General features: G+C 48.8%; 1 protein-coding gene across 2 annotated transcripts in view; it reads left to right on the forward strand.

The window, feature by feature from the left end:
* Nucleotides 1-26,329, forward strand: part of LTBP2 (latent transforming growth factor beta binding protein 2) — a 1,439,407-nt gene that overhangs the window by 729,978 nt on the left and 683,100 nt on the right. For both annotated transcript variants that reach the window (XM_078659886.1, XM_078659885.1), the window contains exons 6-7: nucleotides 15,712-15,915; nucleotides 24,130-24,398. In XM_078659886.1, coding sequence (XP_078516012.1) covers nucleotides 15,712-15,915; nucleotides 24,130-24,398 — 473 coding nt within the window. The remainder of the gene's footprint in view (nucleotides 1-15,711; nucleotides 15,916-24,129; nucleotides 24,399-26,329) is intronic.

Here is a 26,329-nt window from a genome sequence, read left to right on the forward strand (position 1 = left end):
AGGGCCCGTGAATGGGATTACAAAACCTTCCTCAAAGCCTCCCATTAGGACAGTGGCATCCGCTCTGTTAGGGTACTTGTTAGCCAGTCTGCGCAGCTGTTGTGTGTCAATTGGGGATCTGGCCAGCTGGCAATCTTGCAGGTCTATCAGATCCCCCCCACCAGTTGTCTTGAATCTAGTGCTTCCTTTTTTAATCTTTTTTTGTCCCTTTTTTGGCTCGCGCGTGCTCCGACATGCCACCGCCGGGTGCCCTCCACCGCAGCTTCAGCACGTGTGCTGGAATTTGCACGCGGCGCCCCACGAGCAGTCCCCGGCATCGTATTTCCAGCAAATGGCCGTGGCTCCCTTGGGGGACAGGGGTTTCCCTTCGCTATGTTTTGCCCTGTGAAATGACCTGCCCCTCCCCTTGTGGTAGGAGCTCCGAAAGGTCTGGTCGCTTTTTCCCGCCCAAGCTTTTACCTCTTTGGCCACTAGCATCTTATGTATAAGACCAGAAACATCCTCCTCATTCCATTCCATTTCAGGGTGTCTCTGCATCTTAAGCCTGAAACCCTTGTCATATTCCAGCCAGGCATCCCCGGAAAACTGCCTCTGTGCTCAGTGAATATTGGCCTCGTAGAGCCATAAATCTGAAGCGCAGTGCGGGAGTCTTTCAACTATGATGCATGCCATAATTCTAAATGCATCCAGCCAATTGTCAAAGTTCCTCTCCTTCCTAGCGCTGCGCCTTTCCCTTCTGTCCTCATCCTTCTTGTCGCTCGTTGTGAGGTCCAGCCCCTCAAGCTGGATCTGAAGCAGGGAAAAAATGTCTATAAATTCTTTACGCCATACCCTCTCCTTGACTGCCAGGGGGATACAAGCTAAGCCGGTGGCTCTTGTGGTTAATGATGCCGGGCCAGGGGAAGGCCTGGTATATGGGTCAGTAACTGGACCCTCGTGTGCTGTGGTACTTGTGGTACTATTGTATCCCCATGCTGCAACTGGAGATCCCTGCTCGCCCTGGGCAGCTTGCACTACATGTCCCTGTACTCTAGCCTGTTGCGCCCAGCCTGGGTCCAACAAGTGACAGGGCAAGCCTGATGTCTCATCTCTGCGCTGCTCCTCTGGCCCCTCTGCCCCCTGCCCTGTACCCTTAAGCAACATGGGAGCCATGGATTTAAGACATTCTTTTACAATGTTGGTAATAAGCTCACCACTCGCCATTCTGCTACTAGACTTGCTGTGGTCCTCTGCCCTTGTTGGGAAGCCCCCGGTCGGCCGCTCTCTCCTCTGTGGCTTCTTCCTGGGGGCTTTCTTCTGTGGTGTGATCCTGCATTTTTTGGGTGAAGAAGGGCCAGCCTCGTCCGCGTTTTGTGCTCCCGAGCCATCGCCTCCTGCTTGCTCCAGGTGTGGCTGCAGCCAAGCGTTGCCATGCACCGCCGACACTTTGCGGATGCGTTTGAGTAGCTCCGCGAGCTCCTCTGGCTGACCCTAAGCCATAACTCCTGGCGGGGTGCTGCCGCCTTTGGATGCACCAAGAGGGAACGAGGTATCTTTTTCCTGGTTGCTTAATGACTACAAAGTTCGAGTGTTATTCACTGTCCAGAAACGCGGTGTTGTTTGAATGCACCCGCTGTTCTGAGCTATTCCTCCCTGTCTTTTATGCACCCGACGACCAGAGGCTCGTGTTTGTGCCCACGTCACTCTGACCGATTGCTGCCTCGGAACCGAGCCGTTCGGCCCCGGTGTCTATCTCGCGTACTCTCCCCGATGCACGGGAGCAACAGTTCATCGCGGGCTGGCCGTGCCTCTCAGCAGCACACCTTTGGCGGGTGACGGATGGCCAGAACCGGTATCTTCGCACTCAGCAGCTGGTGGGAGGGCTTTCTAGAAACGTGTGCGCTCCGGCAGAGGGCTCTCCGCCGCTTGGTCCGCTATGTCCCCTGGGGTGTGGCCTCGCAGCCCGGTTCAAGGTAGGTGTACACAGCAATGAGCAAGGGGCCAGGCCCAGGGGTGCCGTTGGGGCTCGCTGCTCCGGACTCACCTCACACCGATCTTGTTGGCGCGATGCTCCGGGTTCCTCATTCTCCTCCGGATGCCTGGGCGGGGGGAGGTAGGGGGAGTCCACAACAACAAGCCCGCGCTGGTGCTCCGGACTCCCTGTGCGTTCGCCGATCTCGTTGGTGCGGCGCTCTGGGCTCCTCGATGAATGGGGGAAGGTTGTCACCCAAACAACCCGGTGATCGCGGCTTCCCGTAGGTGTGGTGCGTCGCGCACCTCGCAGATTCCCTGAGCCGTGCTTCCCGCCGCCTGAAAGACAGAGCGCAGGACGATTCGAGACGAGACCGAGATCTCCGGTACTGTGGATAGGTCGGGCGTCCTTGATGAAGAAAGTACTGCTCGCCCGGCAGGCGCACCGTAGTCCTGGCCGCCCAGTCCGATGGTCAGGTGCAGTTCACCTTCACGTCGATCGTTCTCCCTCACAGAGCTTCGCCTGCACAGCTTCTTCGGGCCTCCTCTGCAGAACTCCGTTCGGTGCGCCGCTCTCCCTACTCCATGAAGTTAGGAGCTACCTGGGCGAGCGGCGGACTTATATTCCCCAATTCTACCACCTTAGCGGTCAGGTGGCGCCCCCTGATTGGAGGGTTCAAACCTAGCGCTACCTGCCCATTGGTCGTCTTTTGGCGTCATTGGGCACTCTCCTTTTTGGCGGGAGGCATCCCCCTCTGGTTGGCTTCTGGGCGCTTTAAAGCGCCTAGAACCGGTTTTACACTGGGGCACGGCACGGGTTATGGCGCCGGCCCCTCAGCCTCCCCCCCTTCGGGGGGGTGAGGCGGCCTCTGCAAAACTGAGTAGACAATCAGCTTTTAGTGGTGTTCACTGGGGCAAAAAATGGCAAGGCCATGCAGAAGAGGACAATCTCCTGTTGGATCATACTCTGGATCAAGATCTGCTACGCATTGGTCAAAAAGCAGCCACTAAAAGGTCTGTGAGCCTATTTCACCAGGGCCAAAGGTGATATCACTGCTTTGGCACGTGGAGTTCCTGTCCTAGACATCTGCCAGGCAGCTAAGTGGGCTTAGCTTCATATGTTCCCGAAGCACTACTTTCTAGACTACCAGGTATGCTGAAAAGGGCATGTCCCCCACTTCGTCCTACAGGACTTTTTGATTTGAGCCAATTCAGAGACCCACCTCTTAATAGGTACTGCTCAGATATCCAAAAGGTGAGGCAGCTGCGGTTATAAGTCCGGCAGAAGAAAAAGGGACTTATCTTCAGTAACACTCTTTCAGGTAGAGACTTTATCCAACCACGGGTTCCTCACTGACCCTTCCATCCTCACCATTCTGTTGATTGGACTGTACCTATGAATAAGATTCCAAGTCTAGGAATCTTCACACTGGTCAAAGCCAATTTGGTGTGCAGACTGCCTTGAAAACAACTGAGGTAAGCACGCAGGAATGGCACCTGTATAGGCCAATCATGTCATTTTTGGAGCGGAACGGCATCAGTGCAAGCTGCACAGCACCTGTAAAGAAGTGCCTCCTTTTTGCATGGTTGCCCCCACTTTTGGCCAAACTGCTGATGTACATTGAATGAGTGTGCCCTGGGTTCCAGGGCCTGTGTTCTTTCCCTAAACTGCAATAAAACCAAAATCCAATTAGCACTTTTTGGCCACAGGTCAGTCCCTTGTAAATGGTACCATAGGTACCAAGAGCACTGTGGCCAGAAAAGGCCTCTAAGGGCTGCAGCACATATTGTGCCACCCTCAAAGGCCCTGTACCTTTACACATGCACACACACTACCATTGCAGGCTGCGTGTTTTGGTGCAGAACAAAGTAAATAGTTGACATGGCACACATCCCTGTGTGCCATGCCTACAACCCACTGCCCTGGCATAGGTCAGCCATCCCTCTAGCTATGTGCACTATACCAGTGGTGAGGGTACCCCTAGAGTGTCTAAGCCAATTCTTAGACATTGTAAGTGCAGTAAAGTCATTAAGAGTATATGGTGCTGGGAGGTTTTCATTACGAACTCCACTGCACCAAAATGGCTTTACTGAAAACTGGTAAGTTTGGTATCAAACTTCTCAGCACATAAAACCCACACTGATGCCTGTGTGGGATTAAATGAAAAATGGACTCAGGGGGCATCTAAGAGATGCCCCCTGAAAAACGACCTAACATGAGTGTCCAGGCTGGGTGGCTGCTCGCCAGTTGCCACCACCAGATGTTTCTGGACTCCTGGTTCAAGAGCCTGCTTGTGTTGAGGTCTGAAACAATGCACATCCTGGGAAGAGGTGCCAATCCTCCTGCCCCAGAATGGGCAGGGTCCACGAAGGGGAAGCTTCAGAGGCTTGCCGCCTTTGTGAGCTACCCCAGGCCTTTGCCGCTTCCAGCAATTGGCCCCCACCGGTTCTGACACCTACTTTGGGGGTTGAATCGACGGGAAAACAGACTAAGGAAGGTAGGAGTGCCCACCTTTGCCAACCCCACCTCTTAGGTGGGGGAGGTGAAGTGAAGCGCAACTCTCGGTCCCCTCAGTTTTGCAGATGGTAGTACCCAGCCAACCAGAGTAAGGCAAATGCCCCCCTCCCACTGGAGGGTGGCATAATAGGGGGTGTACCCACTCCAAGAAAGGGACACATTGGTCTCAACCTTTACTTACCTGTAACGCCCCTAAATCTAGTATTTAGGGGCAAGCCTGAACCTTGCCACCTCAGACAAGAATCAACAAGAAGAAAAGAAGAAGAAGGACCGAAGAAGCCGTGCTAAAACTAAGAAGAGGAGGACGCCCACTGACTTGGCCCCAGCCCTACCGGCCTATCCTCACCTGGAACACGCTCCAGCGAAATCCTGGTGTGTCCTGCAGCCAGCAGCCTAAAGGACCAGAAGGACCTACCCTGCCTTCCCAGCTAAAGACTTTGTCTCCCGTGAGCACCCGATTTGCTCAATCACAGACTCAGGCCCCAGCCAAAACTACAAGTCTGCACCACTCTGCACCCGACGCCCACGGCCTGAGTTTGAGTGGACCAACACCATGAAGAGGTCTCCTCAGCGATCTGGACCGGAGATCTTGTGATCTCTGACCTGCCTCAAATCTCCAGAAGAAGCCTGCAGCCCCTTTCTGGAGTAGCCCCGCGACCATAGAGGGTAGGAAAAACCTGACACCTAAAGATACCTCTGCCCTGATGTCCCACGGCCTTTGGTGGCCCAACCGACGGTATCCCAGCATGCCGAAGCATCTCAACTTACCTCTCCAACCAGTGGTCACCTCCAGAAGATCTTCGTCTCTAAGTCTGCAGTCTATGTTGCAACCGGAGAATCACAATTCAAAATAACAGGACACCCGATGCCAAATCAGCACCCTGCACCCTGCCGCCCCTGCGTCGCTGTGGATGTACTTTGGGTGCTCACTCGGATCCCCCTTTGCCCTGAGCCTAACACCAGGATCTTTGCTCCCTCAACCTTGTGGCCTGCTTGTGAGCAGCCACCAACTGGAGGCTCCCTATACCCCATTGGAGAACATTGGGCCTCAGCACTCTGCACCCGGCTGCCCTAGTTTTTCAAGAATGCATACTTGACTCTGGGGGAACCAGAATACCAACTCCCACAAACTTGTACTTACCTGCATACCGTTAACTTCATTTTTCTCCATAGGAATACATTGACTATTTTTCCTTGAAAATTGTTGTGTGGAGTTCGTTTTGTATGAAAACTTGAAAAACTGCAAATATTTAAAAACTGCTTTACTTACCTTTTCTCTAGGAAATGTCCCAGTGGGATATCTAGGCATATCACACTGAGTGGAAAAAGTAATCCATAAAGTAATCTGAAAAGTAATCAGAAGTAATCTAACAGTAATTTCCACTGTATTCAAACGCATTTACATGCCTGTAACAAAGGCGTTTTAATTCGGCTTGCTTGTATTGTTCAACTTGCCTTGAAAAGTATACCTTCCACTTACCTGTGCCAGGCTTGCTTGGTTCTAGAAAATAAATATAACTAAATAATATTTTTATGCAAATCAAATTGGTATGAGTTCAGTTTTTAACCTCTTCAGTGCTGCACGAATTTCGCTGCAGTGCTGAAGGGTTTAAAATCGTATTGGCTCATGACGGAAATGTTCCGTCATCAGCACCAGAGCACCGACGCTGATGACGGAACCGTTCCGTCATGAGCATGGAAGGGGTTAAGTATGTGACATCATTTGCTGCCTGAGTGTGTACAACAAATGCTTAACACTGCCCTCTGATAAAGCCTTACTGCTCGCCCACACTACCACAAATAGAGAGTAAGGTGCTCTCTACTTTTACCTCTGCCTACCTTTGGGGTGCCACTGAACTATTTGCACACTATACCTCATTTTGGTATAGTGTATACAGAACTAGTATCCTATAGCACCACCTACTGGTGCACAGAGGTACAGCTCAAAAGTTTCCAAATCCAGTCTGACGCCTTGGGAATATTCCGAAGGTGGGAAACCTTTGTTTAGATAGTCTCTGCCAGTGGCTTAGCTAGACCATGTGCCTCCTGTGGTGTTCTCTGTGTTTGACACCTGCGGGAGTGGCATGTAAGAGCAGGGGGCTGTCGATTCCTGCGTCAGCCGCAGATAAGAGCGGGAGAGGCTGCCGCCCCCGAAACTCATGCCACCCACTCCCCCTCCCGCTTGCCACACCACTGGTGTATACCAGAAGGAACATTACTGAAGGTAAGCAACTTATTGTTTAATATGACCCCACCCTCTCTTTGTCTGTTTATCCTCCTCCTCGATTGCCCTGTAACTTAGGTTTTTGCAAGCTACTTTCATTGTAATTTCTTCTTTATCTTTCTGCCTTGACAAGTTAGCGCAACAGCCCTTAACACTCACATCCACTTTCACACCAAGTCTTTCTTTTCTTCTTGCAAAAAATCTGAGTTTTTGCTTCTATTATGAAAATACACATAGTCATACTGTTATAAACTATGATGTCATTTGCTTATCACAAAATCCAGCATTGCGCAAGATGTGTTAGAAGTTTGGTCAGTGCTAAACTTGCTCATGCGGGGTGTGTGGGTGGGAGGAGGTGCATGTGGAAGTATATACAAGTGGTGACGGGGATTTGTACAGGCTCTGGAAGATTCACTAAGGTAAACTTAAACATTTGTGTAAGTTTTTACTCTTTTTTTGTTATTCACAAGCAAACGATTTAATAGTAACTATACGACTGCAGAGACTCTACACCCGAGGCGGAGAACTCCGCACATCAAAAGATAGGACATTTTTTGTTTGTAAATACTGAAAAAGAGTAAACTTACACAAAACCGTAAGTTTATCTACGTGAATCGGGCCCAAAGAGTGCAGTTAAATGTGGACACAGAACCAAACGACTGTGTTTAAACTCATTTATTCACTTCGGGCCATATGTATCAAAAAGAGTTTTGCGATTCTCAAATTGCAATTTTTAGTAAATCACAATTAGAGAATCGCAAAATGCAATGTATGTAGGATTTGCAAAACATTTAGCAAATCCTACATATTCCTTATTTGTGAATCGCCATATTGAGATTTGAAATTAAGGAATACCTTCTCATTTATTCCTATGGGCTAGGAGGCCCATAGGATTGAATGGGAAGACATTCTGAATGAATGAATAAATGAATGAATGAAATAACTCTTTTATAGCGCATGGCTACCCGGAGGCATCCCAGCGCTTGCAGCTTTGACAGGAAAAAGGGTCAGAGGTGGACGGGGTCAGGAATCATTAGTTTATAGGAAAGAGCCAAGTTTTTATTTTTTTACGAAAAGAAAGATGATTAGGCTCCTGACGAAGAGGGAGGGGCAGAGAGTTCCACAACTTTGAGGAGTTGTAAGAGAAGAGACGACCACCAGTACGAGCCTTGTTGATTCTACTGACTCGTGCCAGGTTAAGATCAATGGAACGGAGGTTTCTGGTGATTTTGTGTGGTTTGATCAGATTGGCAAGGACCTGCAGATTTTTATGGGCAATGCATAGGGCTTTGAAGTGTACCCGTTCTTTTATAGGTAACCAGTGGAGTGATCTCAGCGCTGGCTTGGCTGATGAGCGGTAGTTAGTGCTCGTCAGCAATCTAGCGGCAGAATTCTGCACTACCTGTAGTTTCTGGATCACAGAGACCGGAGCTCCCAGGTAGAGCGCGTTACCGTAATCCAGCCTTGACAAAATCATTGCTTGGACCAAGATTTTTTTAGCTCTGTCAGGAAGTTGAGGGAGGATTTTACGTATCGATTTTAGCAAACCAAAGCAGGTAGCCGCAGTTTTTCTGGCTTGTGCTTTGAATGTAAGATCATCATCTAACCAGAAGCCCAGGCTCTTGATCACGCTTTTTGGAGTTGGACTGGCACCCATAGAGGGGGGCCATAGAGTGGGGGAGTTGAATGAAGCCTTCCTGCCCAGTAACATCAATTCGGTCTTTTGGTTATTAAGTTTTAGCTGGGACAGGCCCATCCACTTTGATACCTCTTCAAGACAGTCACTCAGACACGTGTGGGTCAGATCAGCCTGATTCAGGGAGACCACGAGCTGAGTGTCATCAGCATAGCTGATGAGTTCAATTCCATAAGGGGCCACTATCTCAGCCAAGGGGGACATATATACATTAAAAAGTGTGGGGCTGAGGGAAGAGCCCTGTGGAACCCCACACTGCAGGGGTAGTGTGCGAGGAGTGACAGTCTCCTTCAAATACTTTAAAATACCTCTCGCAGAGAAAGGATTCAAGCCAAGAAAGAGCTTTTCCCGAAACTCCGATTTCATTTAGGCGGGCTAGAAGGATACGGTAACTTACCGTATCAAAAGCGGCGCTGAGGTCTAGGAGGATGATGGCCACATTGCCACTTGTGTCCAGGATCCTCCTAGACTCTTCCACCACCTTGAGGAGTGCCGTCTCCGTCCCTTGACCAGGGTGGAAGCCTGTTTGAGAGGGATGTAGTAAATTGGAGGCTTCCAAGAATGAAGACAGTTGATGATTTATACATTTTTCTGCCAATTTACTGATGGCCGGGAGAAGAGAGATGGGGCGGTAATTGGATAGGTCTCCATGGTCAAGGTTGGGTTTTTTTAACAGCGGTTTGACCATGGCCATTTTCCAGTCCCGTGGGACTGTGCCTGTTTCAATCGAGGTGTTAATTAGGTTGATAACTGGAGACTCCATAATTGGCAGGACTAGCTTCAAGGTGTTAATTGGGACAGGGTCAAGGGGGGAGCCGCTTTTAATTGAGTTGAAAAGGGAGGGTAACAATTCCTTAATGAGCGGAGCGAAAGAAGAGAGTTCGGGGGAGGAACCTTGGGGAGGGGGTTAGGTAACAGAGGTGAATCGTGAGTGGTGATAGGTGGGAGGGACAAAAGAATATTTTGAATTTTAGTGTGGAAGAAGAGTGCCTGTTCTTCACAGCGAGGCCCAGATGCTTGTGGGGCCGGGGGGGGGGGGGGGGGTCAGGGGGTTTCAGCAGAGATTTGAAGATTCTGAAGATCTCTTTCCATGAGTTGGGGGATGCAATAATTTTCTCGGCATAGAAAGCTGTTTTTGTGGCTTTTAGCACAGCTTTATAGGCTTTGATGGAGGCTCTATATTTAGTTTTTGTCTCTAGATCGAAGTCTTTCCTCCATAGTCTCTCCTCTTTTTTGCAGCTCTGTTTAAGTTTTCGGAGCTCTGGACTAAACCAAGGATGATTGATAGATCCCCTTTTTTGAGTTACAGATTTCCTGGGTAGAGTGGCGTCCATTGAGTTCTCTATCCATTGGTTGAACTCTGAGTTCGCTATATTGATGTCCCAATTAGTGGACGGTAAGGTGATCCTTAGTGCTTCCGACCATTCATTTATCTTGAGTTTGGACCAGTGTCTTGTCTGTTTAGTACTAAAAGGTTTAACCGGGGCAGGGGGAGGGACGGTCCAGGTGAAGGGTAAGATGAAATGGTCTGACCATGGAACGGGGTTCGGGTGTAAGGTAATTAAATCAATGATATTGGAAAAAATAGGGTCAAGCAAGTGTCCCTTTATATGTGTGGGCTTTTGAATTCTTTGAACCATTTCGCATGTCTCTAGGTCTTGGGTCAGATCCGCAGCTATCGTGTCGTGTGGATCGTCGAAATGGAGGTTCAGATCTCCCAATATGGTGAAGTTGGAAGCTGAGCTGGCGAAGTTCACGACCGTTTCTAGTAGTGTCCTGTGGAATTGTCCTAGGGATCCTGGAGGACGATAGACTAGAAGCCCCGTAAAGGAGGCTGAGGGTGAGAGAGTGATCGAGAAATGGACGTTTTCACAGTCAAGTAAAGGGCTGCCTAAGAAGCGACAGACTAAGTGATCCTTATAGAGAATAGCGATCCCACCACCTACGTTCCCTGTTCGATCGAGGTGCTGGATTAAGTAGCCTGGGGGCAGAGCCTAGACAATGTCTGGGCCAGAACTGGGTCCTAAACATGTTTCGGTAAGAAACAAAGCATCCAGTGCCGCATCCTGCAGAAGAAATGAAATCTCAGAGGCATGTTTTGGCAGGGAGCCGCAGTTCAATAATGCCATATTGACCTTGTGGGCTTGTTTCTGCCTACTCTCTACCGGTTTAATCAGTTGATAGGGACAATGTCGGCAGTGATATTGATTGTGTCAAGGGTCTATCAAATGTTTGCACAGGGAGTTGGGTAGGGTCATGGCGTAATTTAATTGCAGAAGGGAGGAGCGCGAGTAAGTGGCAGGGCCAGGCGCGGGAAAGACAGGGTAACTGGTCCCTGGGCCCGGCCTGGCGCGGACGGGCGCAGACGGGCAGGACTCTGGCATGACTCCGGCGTGAGTCCGGCGCGTCCGCCACTCGCGTCCGCTACGCGAAGGGGGGCCGTCCCCTTTTATAGGAAACTAGAGCGCACCAGAGCGCTCAGTCGCTCCCAAGATGGCCGCTGTAGAGGCTTCGACTCCCCGGGACCACACTCTCGGCGTCAATGCTTGGCTGAGAGTGGGCCCGAGCAGCAGAGAGGTGAGGTTGGAGTGTCTGCCAGGTAAAACGCTTATTAATCAAGCGGGAAGGCAACACGAGTGAAAACACTAAAACGCTTGTTAAATCAAGCGAGGGTGATGGTGGCAGAATTATTAACACACAGAATTAAAAACGAGTGAGAGAGGACCTCCCGGCTTCCGCCTCAAGAGGGTGATTACCAATTAGAGAATCGCAAATTGAGAATGCAATTTCAAGGGTGCACGGGTGCCAAAAGGACACCCTGTTGCACCCCTGAAATATGCATGTGTGCACATTTTGTGCACATACATGCCCTAAGGGCATGTATGTGCGACATATAGCACTTTTAAAAAATCAAAAAAGTACTTTTCTAAAGAAAATCGCAAATTACCACCAACTTGAAGTTGGTGGTAATTTGCAATTCCTTAAGGCCAAATAGCAAATTGCTGGTGCTTCCAGAATTGCATTTAAGGAATCGCAATTTGCAGTTCCTTAATTGCATTCGCAAAATAGAGAATGCAAATTTTGCAATTCTCTATTTTACGATGGCTTTTTGGGATGATACGTCGCAAAAGGCTTTCTCCAATTTGCAAACGGGCCGATTCTGAGAATCTGCCCGTTTGCAAACAGGAAAAAGGCTTGATACATATGGCCCTTAGTTTGCAGGCAGATGCTACTGATCTTTAACCCGTTGGCTGCTTCCGCGGCAGTGCGGCCGTTTTAAAAAACGGGTGCGGCCGCGTTGGCCATTGGCCGACGGCAGCACCAGCGAGGCCGACGGCAGCATGGAAGGGGTTACAGAAAGAACCTAACTAAGCGCCATAGGCAAGCGTAGGGTGGGGAGATTGGGGTGTGAGACCCAAGTTAAGTGGCATGTATATGCTGCGGCCGCATCCCTCCACCTGGGGGAGGTCCTCTCACTGAAAATCAAAGCTGAATTCCTATTTGCCCTCTTGCGAGCAGACACCGTCTTCAGAGGGCCCAGACAGACGGGTTTGTGGATATGGGTTAACTTACTCTACTCTGCCCAGCGCACCCTAGAGCTTATTTGTGAACGTGCAGAGGAAAGGGAGCATTGGGAGATAAGGGGACTGCTGTACAAAAAAAAACAAGGAGAGGGTAAGGCATCAGTGCTTCCTAATACGTCACTTCCGAGTGTGCCCAGACTCAGCAGTAAGGGGGCTACAATGGCTGCTCACAATCATAGGAGCCAGGTTCACCAACTTATCAGTGGGGTCCAGTTCATATGAGGCTTCAATAAGGATGCAAGATGACGGGCTTGCCCCGTGGGGATTCTTGGTACTGCCAAGCCTGATGGTCCTTGGAAGACCCCCCCCTGCCTTCCCCCACAAGGACGAAAGAACTCACCCTAACTCAAGAACAATAAGCAACTTGTTTCTTTTGTTTAATCCCAACCAACCAGTGCTGGACACTCAAGCTTGCAATTCCATGACCAAGAATGCAGGGACCAAGTCCCAGAAAATAGTTAGGAGAAGGAAAATTTAGCAGAGGCAATGTGCAGTGTTATCACTTCATCATAAGGAGGACTGTCACAAGTTTACAGACATGGATACGGTAAAAACCTAGCGTTTTGTATCATATGTTCATGTAAATATACGATTCACTGTGCATATTGTCATATATAAACCACACGCAGGGGGCTGGGAGGTGTAGGATCATGTTTTCTTAGTTTTTACTGGTGCATTGAAGAGGCTGCTTGAGTATTTGGACACTATCAAAAATGAAGTAGATATTATTCCAGATGGAAAGGTGAAAGGAACATTTAAGTTAATTTACTAAAGCAAATCATATGCGTATTTTCTACTAATCGATGAACTGACCTTTTGAATGAATCACAATTGCTTTTTGAAACAAGGCTTACACTTCTATTGTGGCTTTAAAAATAGTTTTTCAATAGGTAAATGTTCTGCATTCATGTTTTAATCATAGGGTGATAAAGGTATGACAAATGATATGGCTTTGAGTTGCAGCCTTACGTGTCTCCGACACCTCACCTCATTCCCCTTTAGAAATGCCGATCACTCTTTCACACCTTGGAGTCTATCATGGTGACGGCGGACTTTGTCTGCCCGCCATCGCCCCGGGAAATGGGACCGCCCGCTAAGGGTGCGGTGGTCCCTCGTGGGCAATTAGGAATGGTTGTGCCTGCCACACTGGCGGGCGCATCTCGCATTTTTTGCATTGCGGTGGGCGGTGCTGTCAGCAGCACCCGCCGCAATTCAAAAAAGGCATTTGTGCATTTGCATGCACAACGGGGCAGGCCGCGCGCGATGCCTGCCACGTCGTCCATGCACATGCAGGTGGGTACCATAGGTACCCCCCATGTGCCCCCCCACGCCCCAACATCCTGGGGGCCCGCAACGGGCCCCCAACTCAGGAATCCGCTTGCCTTTCCTTGCCGCCACGGAAAGGCTGCTTCCCGCTGTTATCGTAATATGGCTGGCAGTGTCTAGCAAACACCGCCACCATATGCAGCCCTTTTCCGCCCTGGCGGCCCGTCAACTGGGTGGAAAAGCGACGGACGAACTTCCCGTCCGCCGCGGTCCTCCCGCCATCATAATATGGCGGGGGAAATAGGAGACAGGCGGGGGGTGATGTTGGGCGGATCGCCATGCGGGCGGTGGCGATCCGCCTAACATCATAATAGACCCCCTTGTATTTCTGAAGGACTCTACTGGCATTTCAAGACCCTCGCACATCTTCAGCCAGTAAACAGTGGGAACGTTCTGCCCCAACCCTTTGGCACTTACCATAAATTATTGGTGGGGTCCAAGCCCGGCAGGCCCGTATAGGGTGACCAACTGGCATGGATGTAAATTCAGGACTGTCAGTCTAAAAATTCAGGACAAAGGGTCACAATTTACAAAAAAAATTCAGGACAAAGGATCACATTCACAACAAAACTTCAGGACAGAAGGTCAAAATTCAGGACAAATATTTGGGCCTAAACATACTTTTTACAGACATATCAGAGGAGGTGGCACAATAGTATATAAGTAAGTAAATAAACAACCAAAATAAGTACAAGTCAAAATAAGCTTATATAAGGTTGAGACAATCGTGCACTTCACAGTTTTTTAGTATGCGCGCAGCTTTGCAAAGCGACATCATGCCCTTTCTGCAATCAAGATTTGTGCTAATGTAATAATAAACATTAAATAGTCTTTTTATGTTTAAATTTTACTTTAAAATGTACAGTGAAAATGCTGTTTCAGTCCCATGACATTAAGAAGCACTTCACTGAATAGCCTATTGTATTCATTTTTACTCAGAATTATTTTACCTTGCACCGAACTGAATACTATTTCAAAAGTGGTTATCACGTCTACCCTTCACAAATATCCACCTTGACAATGTGGTAAATGACCTATAGATGGAGGTTTTGCACAAATGAATGCTCTGCCTCCGACAGTTATTTTATTTTTATTTTCTCCAGCATGGCGCCAAGACAAAAGCGGAATGCCTTGCCCTCGTCTGATGCAGGAGAAGGCACACCACATGCTGTCAGTACAATAGGGCCCATTGTCATTCTATATGTGATAATCAGCTGCGGTCTCAGAATGACAATGGACCAGTCCACAGTCTGTGCAAGGTTCGGGAGGGGCTGCTGCAGGCAGCCTCAGTCTACAGTTTAAAAGATAAGTGCGAGAGGCCCCGAGTGAAAACTTTTCAACTCATAGGGCGTCTTGCAGGGAACATCATATCTTCCTGAAATTCCCCAATTTGATTTTAGTATGATGTCTATAAGGCGTCCGTAATTTGGGGACCCCAAATTACGTACACCTTACCAACAGCATACTAAATAACAGACGGTCCGTGAAATTTACAGATAGTTGGTCACCCTAGCGCCCGTATTACCTGGCGCCTATGCACACAATAGATGCATGTAAGCCAGATCTACATGGCAGACAATGTAAAATGATTGTCTGCTCTGATAAGACGCCACTGCCCGGGGGTTCTAGGCGCTACACAGATAAGTGGTTCACAGCAGCAGGTACAAGGTGAACTTTCCCAAGTTAACACTGGCGACCAGTGACCTGTGTACCAGTGCATATTCCTCCTGCCTTTTCCCACCACTAGGGGCGTGCTGGAGGTGAGTGGGGGAGTGTTACAGTGAGAGAACCATGCAGAGGGATTCCGGACATCCAGAAGGACTAACCTCTGCCATCACTGTAAGACACCAGCAGATTGTCACCCACTACACACCACACCTTCCCTAAGGTAGTCTCTCTGCTCCCCCATCTCTTGATCCAGCATCTTTCTCTAGCCTCATATGGCCGCCATTTCACTCAATACTCCTCTCTCTCCATCTTCTCATTTTGTCTCCTCACTCCCCTTTCTCTCTAATACTTTTATCCCTATTTCTCTCTCACGTCTCTATCTTCCTTTATCCTGTCTTCAAGCCCCTTTGCTGTATTTCCACCTCTCTGTCCTCGTCTTTGTGTCCTTGTTACTGGATTTTTTTTGTCTCCACTCTGTTGCTCGCTGATGGTTCTTTCCATCTTCATTTCTCTCTAATATCATCTCCCTGTCCTCGTTCCGTCCTCTCTATTCCTCGTTCCGTCCTCTCTATTCCTCGTTCAGTCCTCTCTATTCACACTCCCCTCTCTCCTCTGTCTCTTTCTGAATCTGGTGAAGTGGCATGAAATTAGAAGCTGTAATAACTTTTATTTACTGAGCTCAGAAAGAACAATAGTATGGTATGCAAACATATTCTTATCATTGGCCCTTCTCTTCGCTGCGCAGATTTCTGTCAGATCCCCTGCCTGAACGGAGGCCGATGCGTGGGACGGGACGAGTGCTGGTGCCCCTCCAACTCCACCGGCAAATTCTGCCACCTGCCTGCGCCCAAGCCGGAGCGGAAGGAAGCCGGAGTGGCAGAGCCTGGAGCGAAGCCCGCGGGGGACCTGAAGCAAACGATGATCACACTGCCCCTCTCCAACCAGCTGGGTGAGAGCAAGCCGGGTGTGGGCAGAGATGGGGCTTGGGCAGAGGGCGAATGAAGGTGGCAAGTTAAAAGACAACCGGCAGTGTGAAGGAGGGGCGGAGAGTACTACTTTCTTCTGTTTTAGGTCAAACTTACATACAGCTTTAATTCTCTGCCTGAATTCTTGGAATGAGTAAACGATAACACGCAGAGACGGGTCTACTGTCGGACCCTTTAGCCACTGCTTGTTGATACCTTGGTTGCTCCAGTGATACCGTACCTTGTTGATACCTTATTTTCTCTTGGGATGCAGTGCTGCTTTTTAGGTTTCGCCTGTCGAAAGCTGCTTTTGTTTAGAGTATGTGATTGTAGTCCCGCCCCTCTGTTCCATTGGCTAGCTCCATAAATGGAGGCTAGCCATTGGAACAGAGATCTGTCCGTCAAAGCCGGAGCAGATTCGTGGGCGTTCCCGAGACTTTTAGGCTTTTGCCTACGTCAGTGCGGCGGTGGGTGGGGTTTATTTTTTTGGTCGTCCCATGTTTCTTTTGGTCATTCCGCAGCCGACCGCCGCCGGAGGAAGTCCAGGTCCAGGTGAGTGCTTTTGATTGTGGCCGTTCCCGCCGCCCCCCTCCCGCTGTCCGTGTGCCCGTTCCCGCACCCCCTCCCGCTGTCCGTGCCTTTCCCGCCCCCCCTCCCGCTGTCCGTGCCATTCCCGCCCCCCTCCCACTGTCCTGCCTTTCCTGCCCTCCCTCCCGCTGGGCTGGGAAACTGGCTAATTTCTGTGAAGCAAACAAACGAGAAACTGATCCCTGGCCTCACCTCACACGCTCGTGGCCCTTTCTTGTACAACCCTCCTGCAGTGATCTCATATGCAGTAAACTCATCTCACCCGACCAACCTAAAACTGCTGTACATACACTTACCATCATAGGCGGGGACTCTAGGAACGCTATACTGGCAACTGTCCCATTTACATAATCGGCCTCGCACAGCCAGCCACTCTTCTCCTGCCCTTGTGCTCCGCCCGGCGGACGGGTTTTGCTCCGCCGTCCGGCCGGGCACAGCCAGCCACTCTTCCCCCGCCCTTGTTCCAACCTTCAGTGACTTATCCATTCCTGCACTAGGAGAAGGAAAGACAAGAAATAAGGGGACACACTTCACTCTAATTTGGAACCCGAACATTCCTTTCCTTCAGGCTGGCCTCTGCCCATCATTCTTCACAACATACAAGGTCTCAGGCTATTTCTGAAGGGGACAGAGGAACATTCAACGTGAAACAGACAGCGCTGCACATAACGCAGACAACATCACTGCTGCACTGTTGCACTGCACTGAGTCATTTTCACTGCAGTACTCGGGCAGTGTGATCCTAACAGCAGCACTGCACATTCACCCTCAGAACTCTACGGGGTAACACGGTGCAGCTCTACACAGAGCATGCATGCTCGTGGGCCCGATTCCGGCGGGATGCTATCGATTTTTGGAGCAAAAAAATGCTTTTCTTTAGGCTGTCTCCCGCCTGAACAGCATCTGTTTCAATAGAAGTGAAAGGGGTGAATCCATGCTCCCGATTGTGTTTTTAGACTCTCCCACCTCTAAAATGTTGACCTGTATGCACAGAGTGACTGTCACTGTAGCAATGCACATGGTGGCACTGACTCAGTGCAGCACTGCAGACTATGCCCTCACTGCATCACTCGACAGGGATCTCACTGCAGCAATAGAGAGACCTCACTGCAGCACTGTAGAGCCTGGCCCTCACTGCAGGGCTGAACAGCGTCCCTCCAGTATACCAAGACACCCTCACAGCAGCACTGCACAGAGTGACAGTCATTATTACAGCACTGGAGAGGCCTCACTGCAGAACTGTAGAGTCTGACCCTCACTGCAGGGCTGCACAGCGTCCCTCGAGTATACCAAGACACCCTCACCGCAGCACTGCACAGAGTGACCGCCATTATTACCGCACTGGAGAGACATCACTGTAGAGCGTGACCCTCACTGCAGGGCTGCACAGAACAGCCCTCCGTGCAGTACTACACAAAAAAGCGCTTAATGGAGAAATGCACAGAATAATCCTCATTACCACACTACAAACGGTACCCCCCTCAGCAGCACTGCACTAGAGGGCAACACTGCAAGGTGATAATCTTTACATCACTGCCCAGACCAACTCTAATTACAGCACTGCACACTGTGGCCTCCTCTGCAGCACTGCACACTGTGGCCTCCTCTGCAGCACTGCACACTGTCCTCCTCTGCAGAACTGCACACTGTGGCCTCCTCTGCAGCACTGCACACTGTCTCCTCCTCTGCAGCACTGCACACTGTGGCCTCCTCTGCAGCACTGCACACTGTCTCCTCCTCTGCAGCACTGCACACTGTGGCCTCCTCTGCAGCACTACACACGGTCTCCTCCTCTGCAGCACTGCACACTGTGGCCTCCTCTGCAGCACTGCACACTGTCTTCTCCTCTGCAGCACTGCACACTGTGGCCTCCTCTGCAGCACTGCATATTCACCCTCACTGCAGAAATGTGTGTGTGTGTGGCTGGCTTTGGGTCTGTGTGTGTGGCTGGCTCTGGGTGTGTTTGTGTGGCTCTGGGTGCGTGTGTGTGTGCTAGTAATTGCTGTCTGCTGAGCTCGTCCGTAGGGAACAATAGGTCTCACATTTGCGAGAGATTAAGCTAATGGCAATGTAAATGACAATGCCATTTATTTATCTGTTTTCAAAACCAACACATAAATACAAATGTTGTCATTTACAATGCCAATAGCTCAAACGTTTCCAAAGGCGAAACCATTGCATTGTAAATGCTTGTTTAGGTCTGGCGTTAGCCTATACCTTTTTATTTGACTAAACGTATGCGTATAATATACTTACTTAAGGAAGGTTTTAGGAAATTTCTTCACTCATTGGTCTGTTATTATGTCATGCAAATTTTTCTTTTTGCTCTTTAAAGCATTTATGATGGGGCTTGTAGGTCAGATTACTTCAGTCATTGGCTAACTTCACAGTGAGAGAGCACATCCTGCCCTTTCTCGAAAAGCACACCCACACACTAAGTAGTCTATTAAAATACCAGGTAATAGCATGGTGATGAATGCTTTTTGAGCCAAAAAATATTTTTGCTTTAAGCCAATTTTTTGGACGAGAGCCCCACTACATCCCCAAACAATAACATTTTGTAAAAGCAAGGGCAAAACAAACATTGACAAAGCCTAAAGCTTGATAGCCAACGCCTGACCTTTTGACTTTACAAATGCTTGTTCTTTTACGATGCCATGTTTGTTGAAGAGGGGCTTTCTTTGCCCAGTGAGGTCTTCGTTTGCCAGTCATGCATTGTGAGGTCCTATGATACTTTGATTCAGTTATGCCTTGCTTGTCAAGGTCTTCTTTGACCCCGTGATACTGTCAGGGACTGTCCGGGACTATGTGGGGAACACAGTCAGGGACTTGGGCAAGGACTGGGAACTGGATAGAAAACTTACAGAGGAAGAGGAGTACAGCGCTGCCCAGGATCATACAGGAGTCAGAGGAGAAAAAGGGATCCAAAGGGGAAGCCTGTGCAAGTGAAAAAGATGGGTAAGACTTGGAAAGGAAGGGCACTCACAAAGCAATTTAGCATTCAGAATAACTACACCCAGGATGAATGTGCAAGACATATATATGAAACAACATTAACAATAAAGGGGGGTGTGGGGTAAAGCACTCAGGGGCTCCATACGGGAAGACTGAAGCTCAGTAAGTTTCTTACCCACAATTGCTGTTACAGATACTGATTGCAAATACCCACATGTAGGATATGGATACAAAGGCAGGGTCTGTGGAGCTTATACCTATGGTGATGTTATACATGTAACTCAAAGACAATACTCACAGTGAACAAGAAACACCACCTAGGTAGTCAGCTGTGCCCACGGATCCTGGCGATCAAACAGGAACGCGCAAGGCAGTAACAGCAAAGGGGTAGAACTAAACACAAGCACAATAGACAAGGAGCTAGCACGGAGGAGTGCTTAACAGGAAAGGAAGGAAATGACCGGGCACACTTGGCAGAAAGCAGGTAACAAACATACAAGGTAACAGAAGTAAGACAGCAGAATAGAAAGACAGCAAACTAGAACTGGAACCAAGGAAATGGGAATTAAGGCAGGGACTGGAAACAGATATACAGAAGGGGAGGCTACAAGGGTATACTAAAATAGTGCAGGTTAAGGAATCAAGAAAACAAAGAAGCATAGTAGGCAGTATTGGGGCAGCAACAAGAAGTGAGGTAAGGCTCAGGAGTCAAGGCAGCACTGCAGGCAGTGCTGGTTCAGGAACAGGGAATTACTAAAGTTTCAAGGAGTCATGGTAGCACTGCAGGCAGTGCTAGTTCAGGAACAGGGAAATTACTAGAGCTCAGGAGTCAAGGTAGCACTGCAGGCAGTACTGGTTCAAGGAAACAGGACATAGCTACAGCTCAGGAAACAAGGAGTCAAGAGAGCACTACAAGCAGTGCAAATCAGGAACAAGAAATAGCTACGCCCAGGAACAAGAACAAAGAATAACTATAGCTCTGGAACTCAAGAAACAAGGTAGCACTGCTGGCAGTGCTAATTGAGGCACAAGGATTAGCTATAGCTCAGGAATCAAGGAACAAGGATTAACTATAGCTCAGGAATCAGGAAACAAGGTAGCACTGCAAGCAGTGCTAATTCAGGAGAAGGGAAACTGCTGTAGTTCAGGAACAAGGAATACTAAGGCTATGGGGTCAGGGTAGCACTGTAGGCAGTGCTAACTCAGGAACAGGGAAAACAGCAGCAGGTCAGGAACAAGGCATAATTAAAGCTCAGGAAACACTGGAAACAAGAATAGCAAAAGCTCAGGGGGCTCTGGAAACAAGGATTGGTCTCACCGGTAAACAGCTACAATGACCAACCCTTGCCTGAAGGGAGCTGGGGCTTAAAAGAGCTCACAGTAATTACATGCAGCTGGTGTGAGCAGGCTAGCAGCAGCCAGCCACAGGTGAGCTGAATTCCTCCACCCATCCTTGGCCTGCAGGGGTGGAGACAAAGCAGTGAGCAGGGAATTCTGGGTAATGGAGTTTCAGGCATGAGTAGGCTGGCTTTAAGTCTAAGCTGGCTGGCTTTCACAAAACCCGGCATGTATTGGGAATGGATGTCAATTCCCAAATAGTGTCCAAATGGCTGGAAGTCAAGATATGCATGCAGGGGAGTGTCAGGAAGCATATTAGAACACTGGAGAGTCCCACAGTTCAGACCCCTGGTGGTGGACACGAGAACATAGGGAGTGAATCGTGACAGATACCTTGTCTAACCCTGGGATGTCTGTTTCGCTCCAGCAATGGCTACCTTGCTCGCTCACTCAGTCACTCACTGCACCCACCTGCAAGGGGATCTCTAATCCCTCTTAAATGTGCAGACGGGTAGCCGCTTGCACAGGGAAACATGGAGCAGTTTTTAAACAGCCGTGCTTGCATTACAGAAGTGCAATGGAAGTTTGCACCCGCTTTATTCGCCCCCAGGGCAATTTGGTATTATAGAAAGGGACGCAGACATTTGTGCGGCCCCTTCTGTAATACAGATAGCGCTGTTGCATATGTTGCGCCAACGCTATCTAAGGAGGGCATTTCCTAATTTGCTTGGGGGCATGGATCTATGCAAATGAGGGACTGTCTTTACCGCCACGCCATATTATGGACACTGGCGCAGAGGTTAAGAAGCTGTCAATGTGCCCCCTGATGGCTGCCCTCTGGATGGGGTTAAGGGGGTCCGATGGACCCCCCCAGACATCCCCTTGCAGGCAAATGCTGTCACTCAATGCACCCACCTGCAAGGGATCTTTCTCCCCTATTTAGAGTTCAGGCAGGAACCGCCTGCACAGTGCAACACAGAAGGCTTCGAAGCAGCAGCTCCGTATTTTACTTGAAGAGAGAGCCAGCACTATCTGTATTACAGAATGGGCCACACAAGCATCTGCGATTCATAAAAGGGGGTGGTGATGGACAGAGTATCTGAATTAAGCAGAACACTCCTACCCAGTCAAAAGATCAGGGCTTGATCCATCACCGTTTTTTAGCTCACTGCACCATCCCAGTTCAGAACCTGGCTACATGCAAATTAGTCTGACCCTGGCCCAGTGCATCATGGGAACAGGGCAGACCAAACTACCAAGCCAATTCTTTACTGGAAAGGAAACAAGCCATAAGTGTGGAAGGGTATGCTCAGACATGAGTCCCTTGCTCACTGCACCATCAGGATTCAAGCAAGCCGGGCCGAAGACGGCTGTAATGCCAGAAACCGGTCCCCGGAAGCTTGTTTCCTTTCCAGTGAAGAATTGGCTTGGTAGTTTGGTCTGCCCTGTTCCCATGATGCACTGGGCCAGGGACAGACTAATTTGCATATAGCCAGGTTCTGAACTGGGATGGTGCAGTGAGCTAAAAAAACGGTGATGGATCAAACCCTGATCTGTTGACTGGGTAGGAGTGTTCTGATTAACTCAGATACTCTGTCCATCACCACCCCCTTTTTGAAATTACACAAGCAGGGGCGCACAAAGCAGGCACACTGGAATACAGGCCCAGCTGTTTAAAAGCTGCTCCATGTTTCTCCATGCAGGCAGCAACCTGCATGCACTTTTAAAAGGGATTAGAGATTTCCTTGCAGGCTGGTGCAGTGAGTGACCTCACCCACCTGCAGGGGGATATCTGGGGATCCATAGAACCCCTTTTCATCCCTTCATATAGCTGCTTACTTTCTATGCGTCTCGTAAAGGCATGTTTGCCTCTGCACCAACATCAGCAATATGGCGTGGGTGCAGAAGCAAAGAGATTCCCATGCAAATAAGGGAGCGCACGCTAAAGATACCGCTGGCGCAACATATGACCCAGCGCTATCTGTATTATAGAAGGGGCCACACAAGTGTCTGCCTCCCCTTCTGTTATACCAAAGTGCCCTGGGGTGCCCAAGGGAGGCGCAAACGCCCATTGAGGCTGCGTCTCGTAAAGGCATGTTTGCCTCTGCACCAACATCAGCAATATGGCGTGGGTGCAGAAGCAAAGAGATTCCCATGCAAATAAGGGAGCGCACGCTAAAGATACCGCTGGCGCAACATATGACCCAGCGCTATCTGTATTATAGAAGGGGCCACACAAGTGTCTGCCTCCCCTTCTGTTATACCAAAGTGCCCTGGGGTGCCCAAGGGAGGCGCAAACGCCCATTGAGGCTTCAGGCAATTTATATTTATATATATATATATATATATATATATATATATATATATATATATATATATATATATATATATATATATATATATATATATATATATATATATATATATATATATATATATATATATATATATATATATATATATATATATATATAGATAGGCCCTGAAGTTAATTGAGGGGCTTGTAAGCAAGATTGCACAGTTTGTGTGATGGCCCGGAGGTTGTACTTTTAGCAAGAAAGAATAGCTGATGCTGATTTCTATTATTATTTGTGAAGGTCACCCTCTAGTTGTTCTTTAAGAATGGCCATGGTGCAGGAAAAGGGAAGGGGCGCTGCTGGCGCATAAGGTCTCTCCAAATGTCCCATGCTTGGAGATGTTACCTACCATTGTCTCATTTGAACCAAACTGTACGTCAGAGCGCCTCCTGCTGGTCAGCAAAGGGCAGCTGGCCCGCTGGTAACCCTCAACCAAAACAAATAGCTCGTAAGATCACCTGTGTCAGGCAAATCACCTATTCAGGCATGTTTTTTTTCTGTGAATTCTGTCACCTACTGTGTTTTTTCTGTTACTAATGGTGGACTACAAGTTCTAGGATGGGAAGGTAAAATAGCATTTGACAAGCTACTGACAACACGCAATTATCATCTCTGAATCAGTTCATCTCTATCAAATTAGAACACTGCATTTTCAAAGCTACTGACTAAATTTAATGTATGTACTGGTATTGAAAACACTGTGAAAACCCTTCTGGATCAATGGCTGTACGTCGCAGTATGCCTTATACAGGTGCTATATTAAGAGAAATGAACAGAACAATATAGGCTGCGCTGCACCAGAGGTTACTGTGGTTGCCAGCAGTGGGCAGTAACGGGTTTGGTATCCTAGGACAACCTTTTGGCGCTTGCACTTACTATCTTTAAAAATTAAGCACTGCTCGACCTGTATTATAACTTGTTCCGTGAACGCTGTGTCCCACGTTCTTTGTTACCCTACAGGTCCCTTCAGCCCTTCGCTGGTTAATGTCCACATCAACCACCCTCCGGAGGCCAATGTACAGGTGCACCAGGTAGCACGGGTCCGTGGCGATCAGAGCGCGGAGAACAGTGTGGAAGTGGCAGTCCAGCAGCCAGAGCCTCCGCGCCAGCCAGGACATGGGACCAACAATGGACGCTGGAATGAAAACAGCATTGGAGGTGGCAGCGGACCGCAGCAGGGACACCAGGACACACTGGGCACGTGCTATCTTGAGAGCGTGGCCGGCAGGGTATGTGCTGGACATGTCGTAGTCCATGAAACAATGGGGTGTTAGCATGAGGTTCCAGTGGCTGCTGGCAAGTATGGCGGGGGTGAGAAAATGGGTGGGAATATGCGAATATAAAAAATGTTTTTTTTAACTTACCTGAATCCAGACGATATGAAGTACTCCTCGCTCCGGGCCTCTTCTCCAGAGACTGCAGTGTGGGCCCCAGCAAACTCCCTTGACCAATCCTGGTGCTGCTCACATGCTGTTAACCAGCATGAGAGCAGTGCCCTGGTTGGAGGGAGTGGCCTCTCCCTGCACTCCCGAGCAGGGCCGGCTCTAGGCTCACGGAGGCCCTGGGCAGGGAGTGTAGGAAGGGGGCCCGAGGCCGCCAAATCCCTACCAGGGGCCGCCACGCAAATATGTATCTAAGGATATATATTGGCGTGGCGGCCCCTGGGGTTTGGCGGCCCTGTGCAGGTGCACAGCTTGCACATGCCTTAGGCCGGCCCTGTCCCGAGGACAAGAAGCCGGTAGCTGCTCTGAAAGCTGTCTTAAGACAGCTGGGTTTGAAGGTTTAAAGTGTGCATGTCTGGCTCGTCGTTGCAAGACGGAAGAGGCATTCACATTTTAAACAGTGCGTAGGCAGCCATCTGTCCATCACTACTCCCTGCTTCTACTCAGCAGGCCCCGTCCCGCCGCGTCCCGACACTCGGATCAGGACGAGATGAAAAAAACTTAAATGGTAATAAATTACCGTTTTATTTTTCATCTCTGGGGCTTTAAGGGACATTTAAGTGGGACAACGCTTCTCTGCTCCAGTGGAAAAGCCACCCCTGTGAGGTTCCCCAGTAGTCACTATTGTGCACCCAACAAAATCAGCGGTTGAGCTGCCTTAAAAAAACGTATGGGAACTGTGATGTTGCGCACAAAAGGAGGCGGGCTGAATGAGTGTAAGGGAGGGGTCAAAGGAGTTGCTAAAAAAATTAAATATTCAAACTTTTTTTCAGTCTTTTACCTCCAAATAACTACATTTAAAATAATGTACAGCTTAAATGGTAAATAAATGCAAGTTAAGTTTATCAGTGGAAAATGCACTATCGTACATTATGAAACCTTTATTAGTTAATTCACTGCTGAGGTCTGTGTGTGTAAACAGAGTACTATAAAATTTAATCCTTTAGGGCAGTGAACAATAGGAAGTCATGCATGTTTAGTGCTACGGGGTCTCAGTCTGTGACAGAAAACATTGTGAATATATATGTAAGTCATTATTTAAAACTTTCATTACACACCGTATAAGACAGGCTGCTACCAAATGCGCAAAAAGGTTTAAAGGGAAAGAAGTGCGTCCAAAATATATTAGTAATACCATCTACGAAGTGTATATTTTTTTATAACTGTCGTTCAAAAGCACACAATTCACAACTCAGCTAATAACACTTTTGAAATACCACTCAAAAAGAATAAGTCTGTCAGGAAGCTTTAAGTGATTCCATCAATTAAAGCCAATACCTGCTTCCAAGCAGCTTTACATTTGCAAATTAACCATTTGCACACATTTGCATTTTTTTAAGAAAGCAGGCACACTGGCAAAAATGCTTGTTTCTTGTTTAGTTTTATGTTCCTCCCTGGGCTTCACATCACAGGAGACTCGAAATTAACCGTGCTGTGATGGTCCTCTTTTCACAAAAAGTACGAAACTAAATGTCTTAAATTTAAAAAGTATGGGCATGCCAGCCACTTCTACCTCTGAACCAAATAAGATGACAAGTGGTAGTGGGGGATGGATGGGCGGAGGGATTAGGAGCGTTGGGGGTCCAGTGGTAGAGAAGACAAAGACGTAAACACAGGGAATTATGTGGGATGAAAAAAGCATGGGGTCTGTAAAGGGAGCATGGCCTATGTAATTAAGGGTGTGGCTTAAACAGGTAAACTGGGTTCCTGTGAAATCC

This window comes from Lissotriton helveticus, chromosome 9, assembly GCF_964261635.1.
Source record: "Lissotriton helveticus chromosome 9, aLisHel1.1, whole genome shotgun sequence".
Classification (NCBI taxonomy): Eukaryota; Metazoa; Chordata; class Amphibia; order Caudata; family Salamandridae; genus Lissotriton; species Lissotriton helveticus.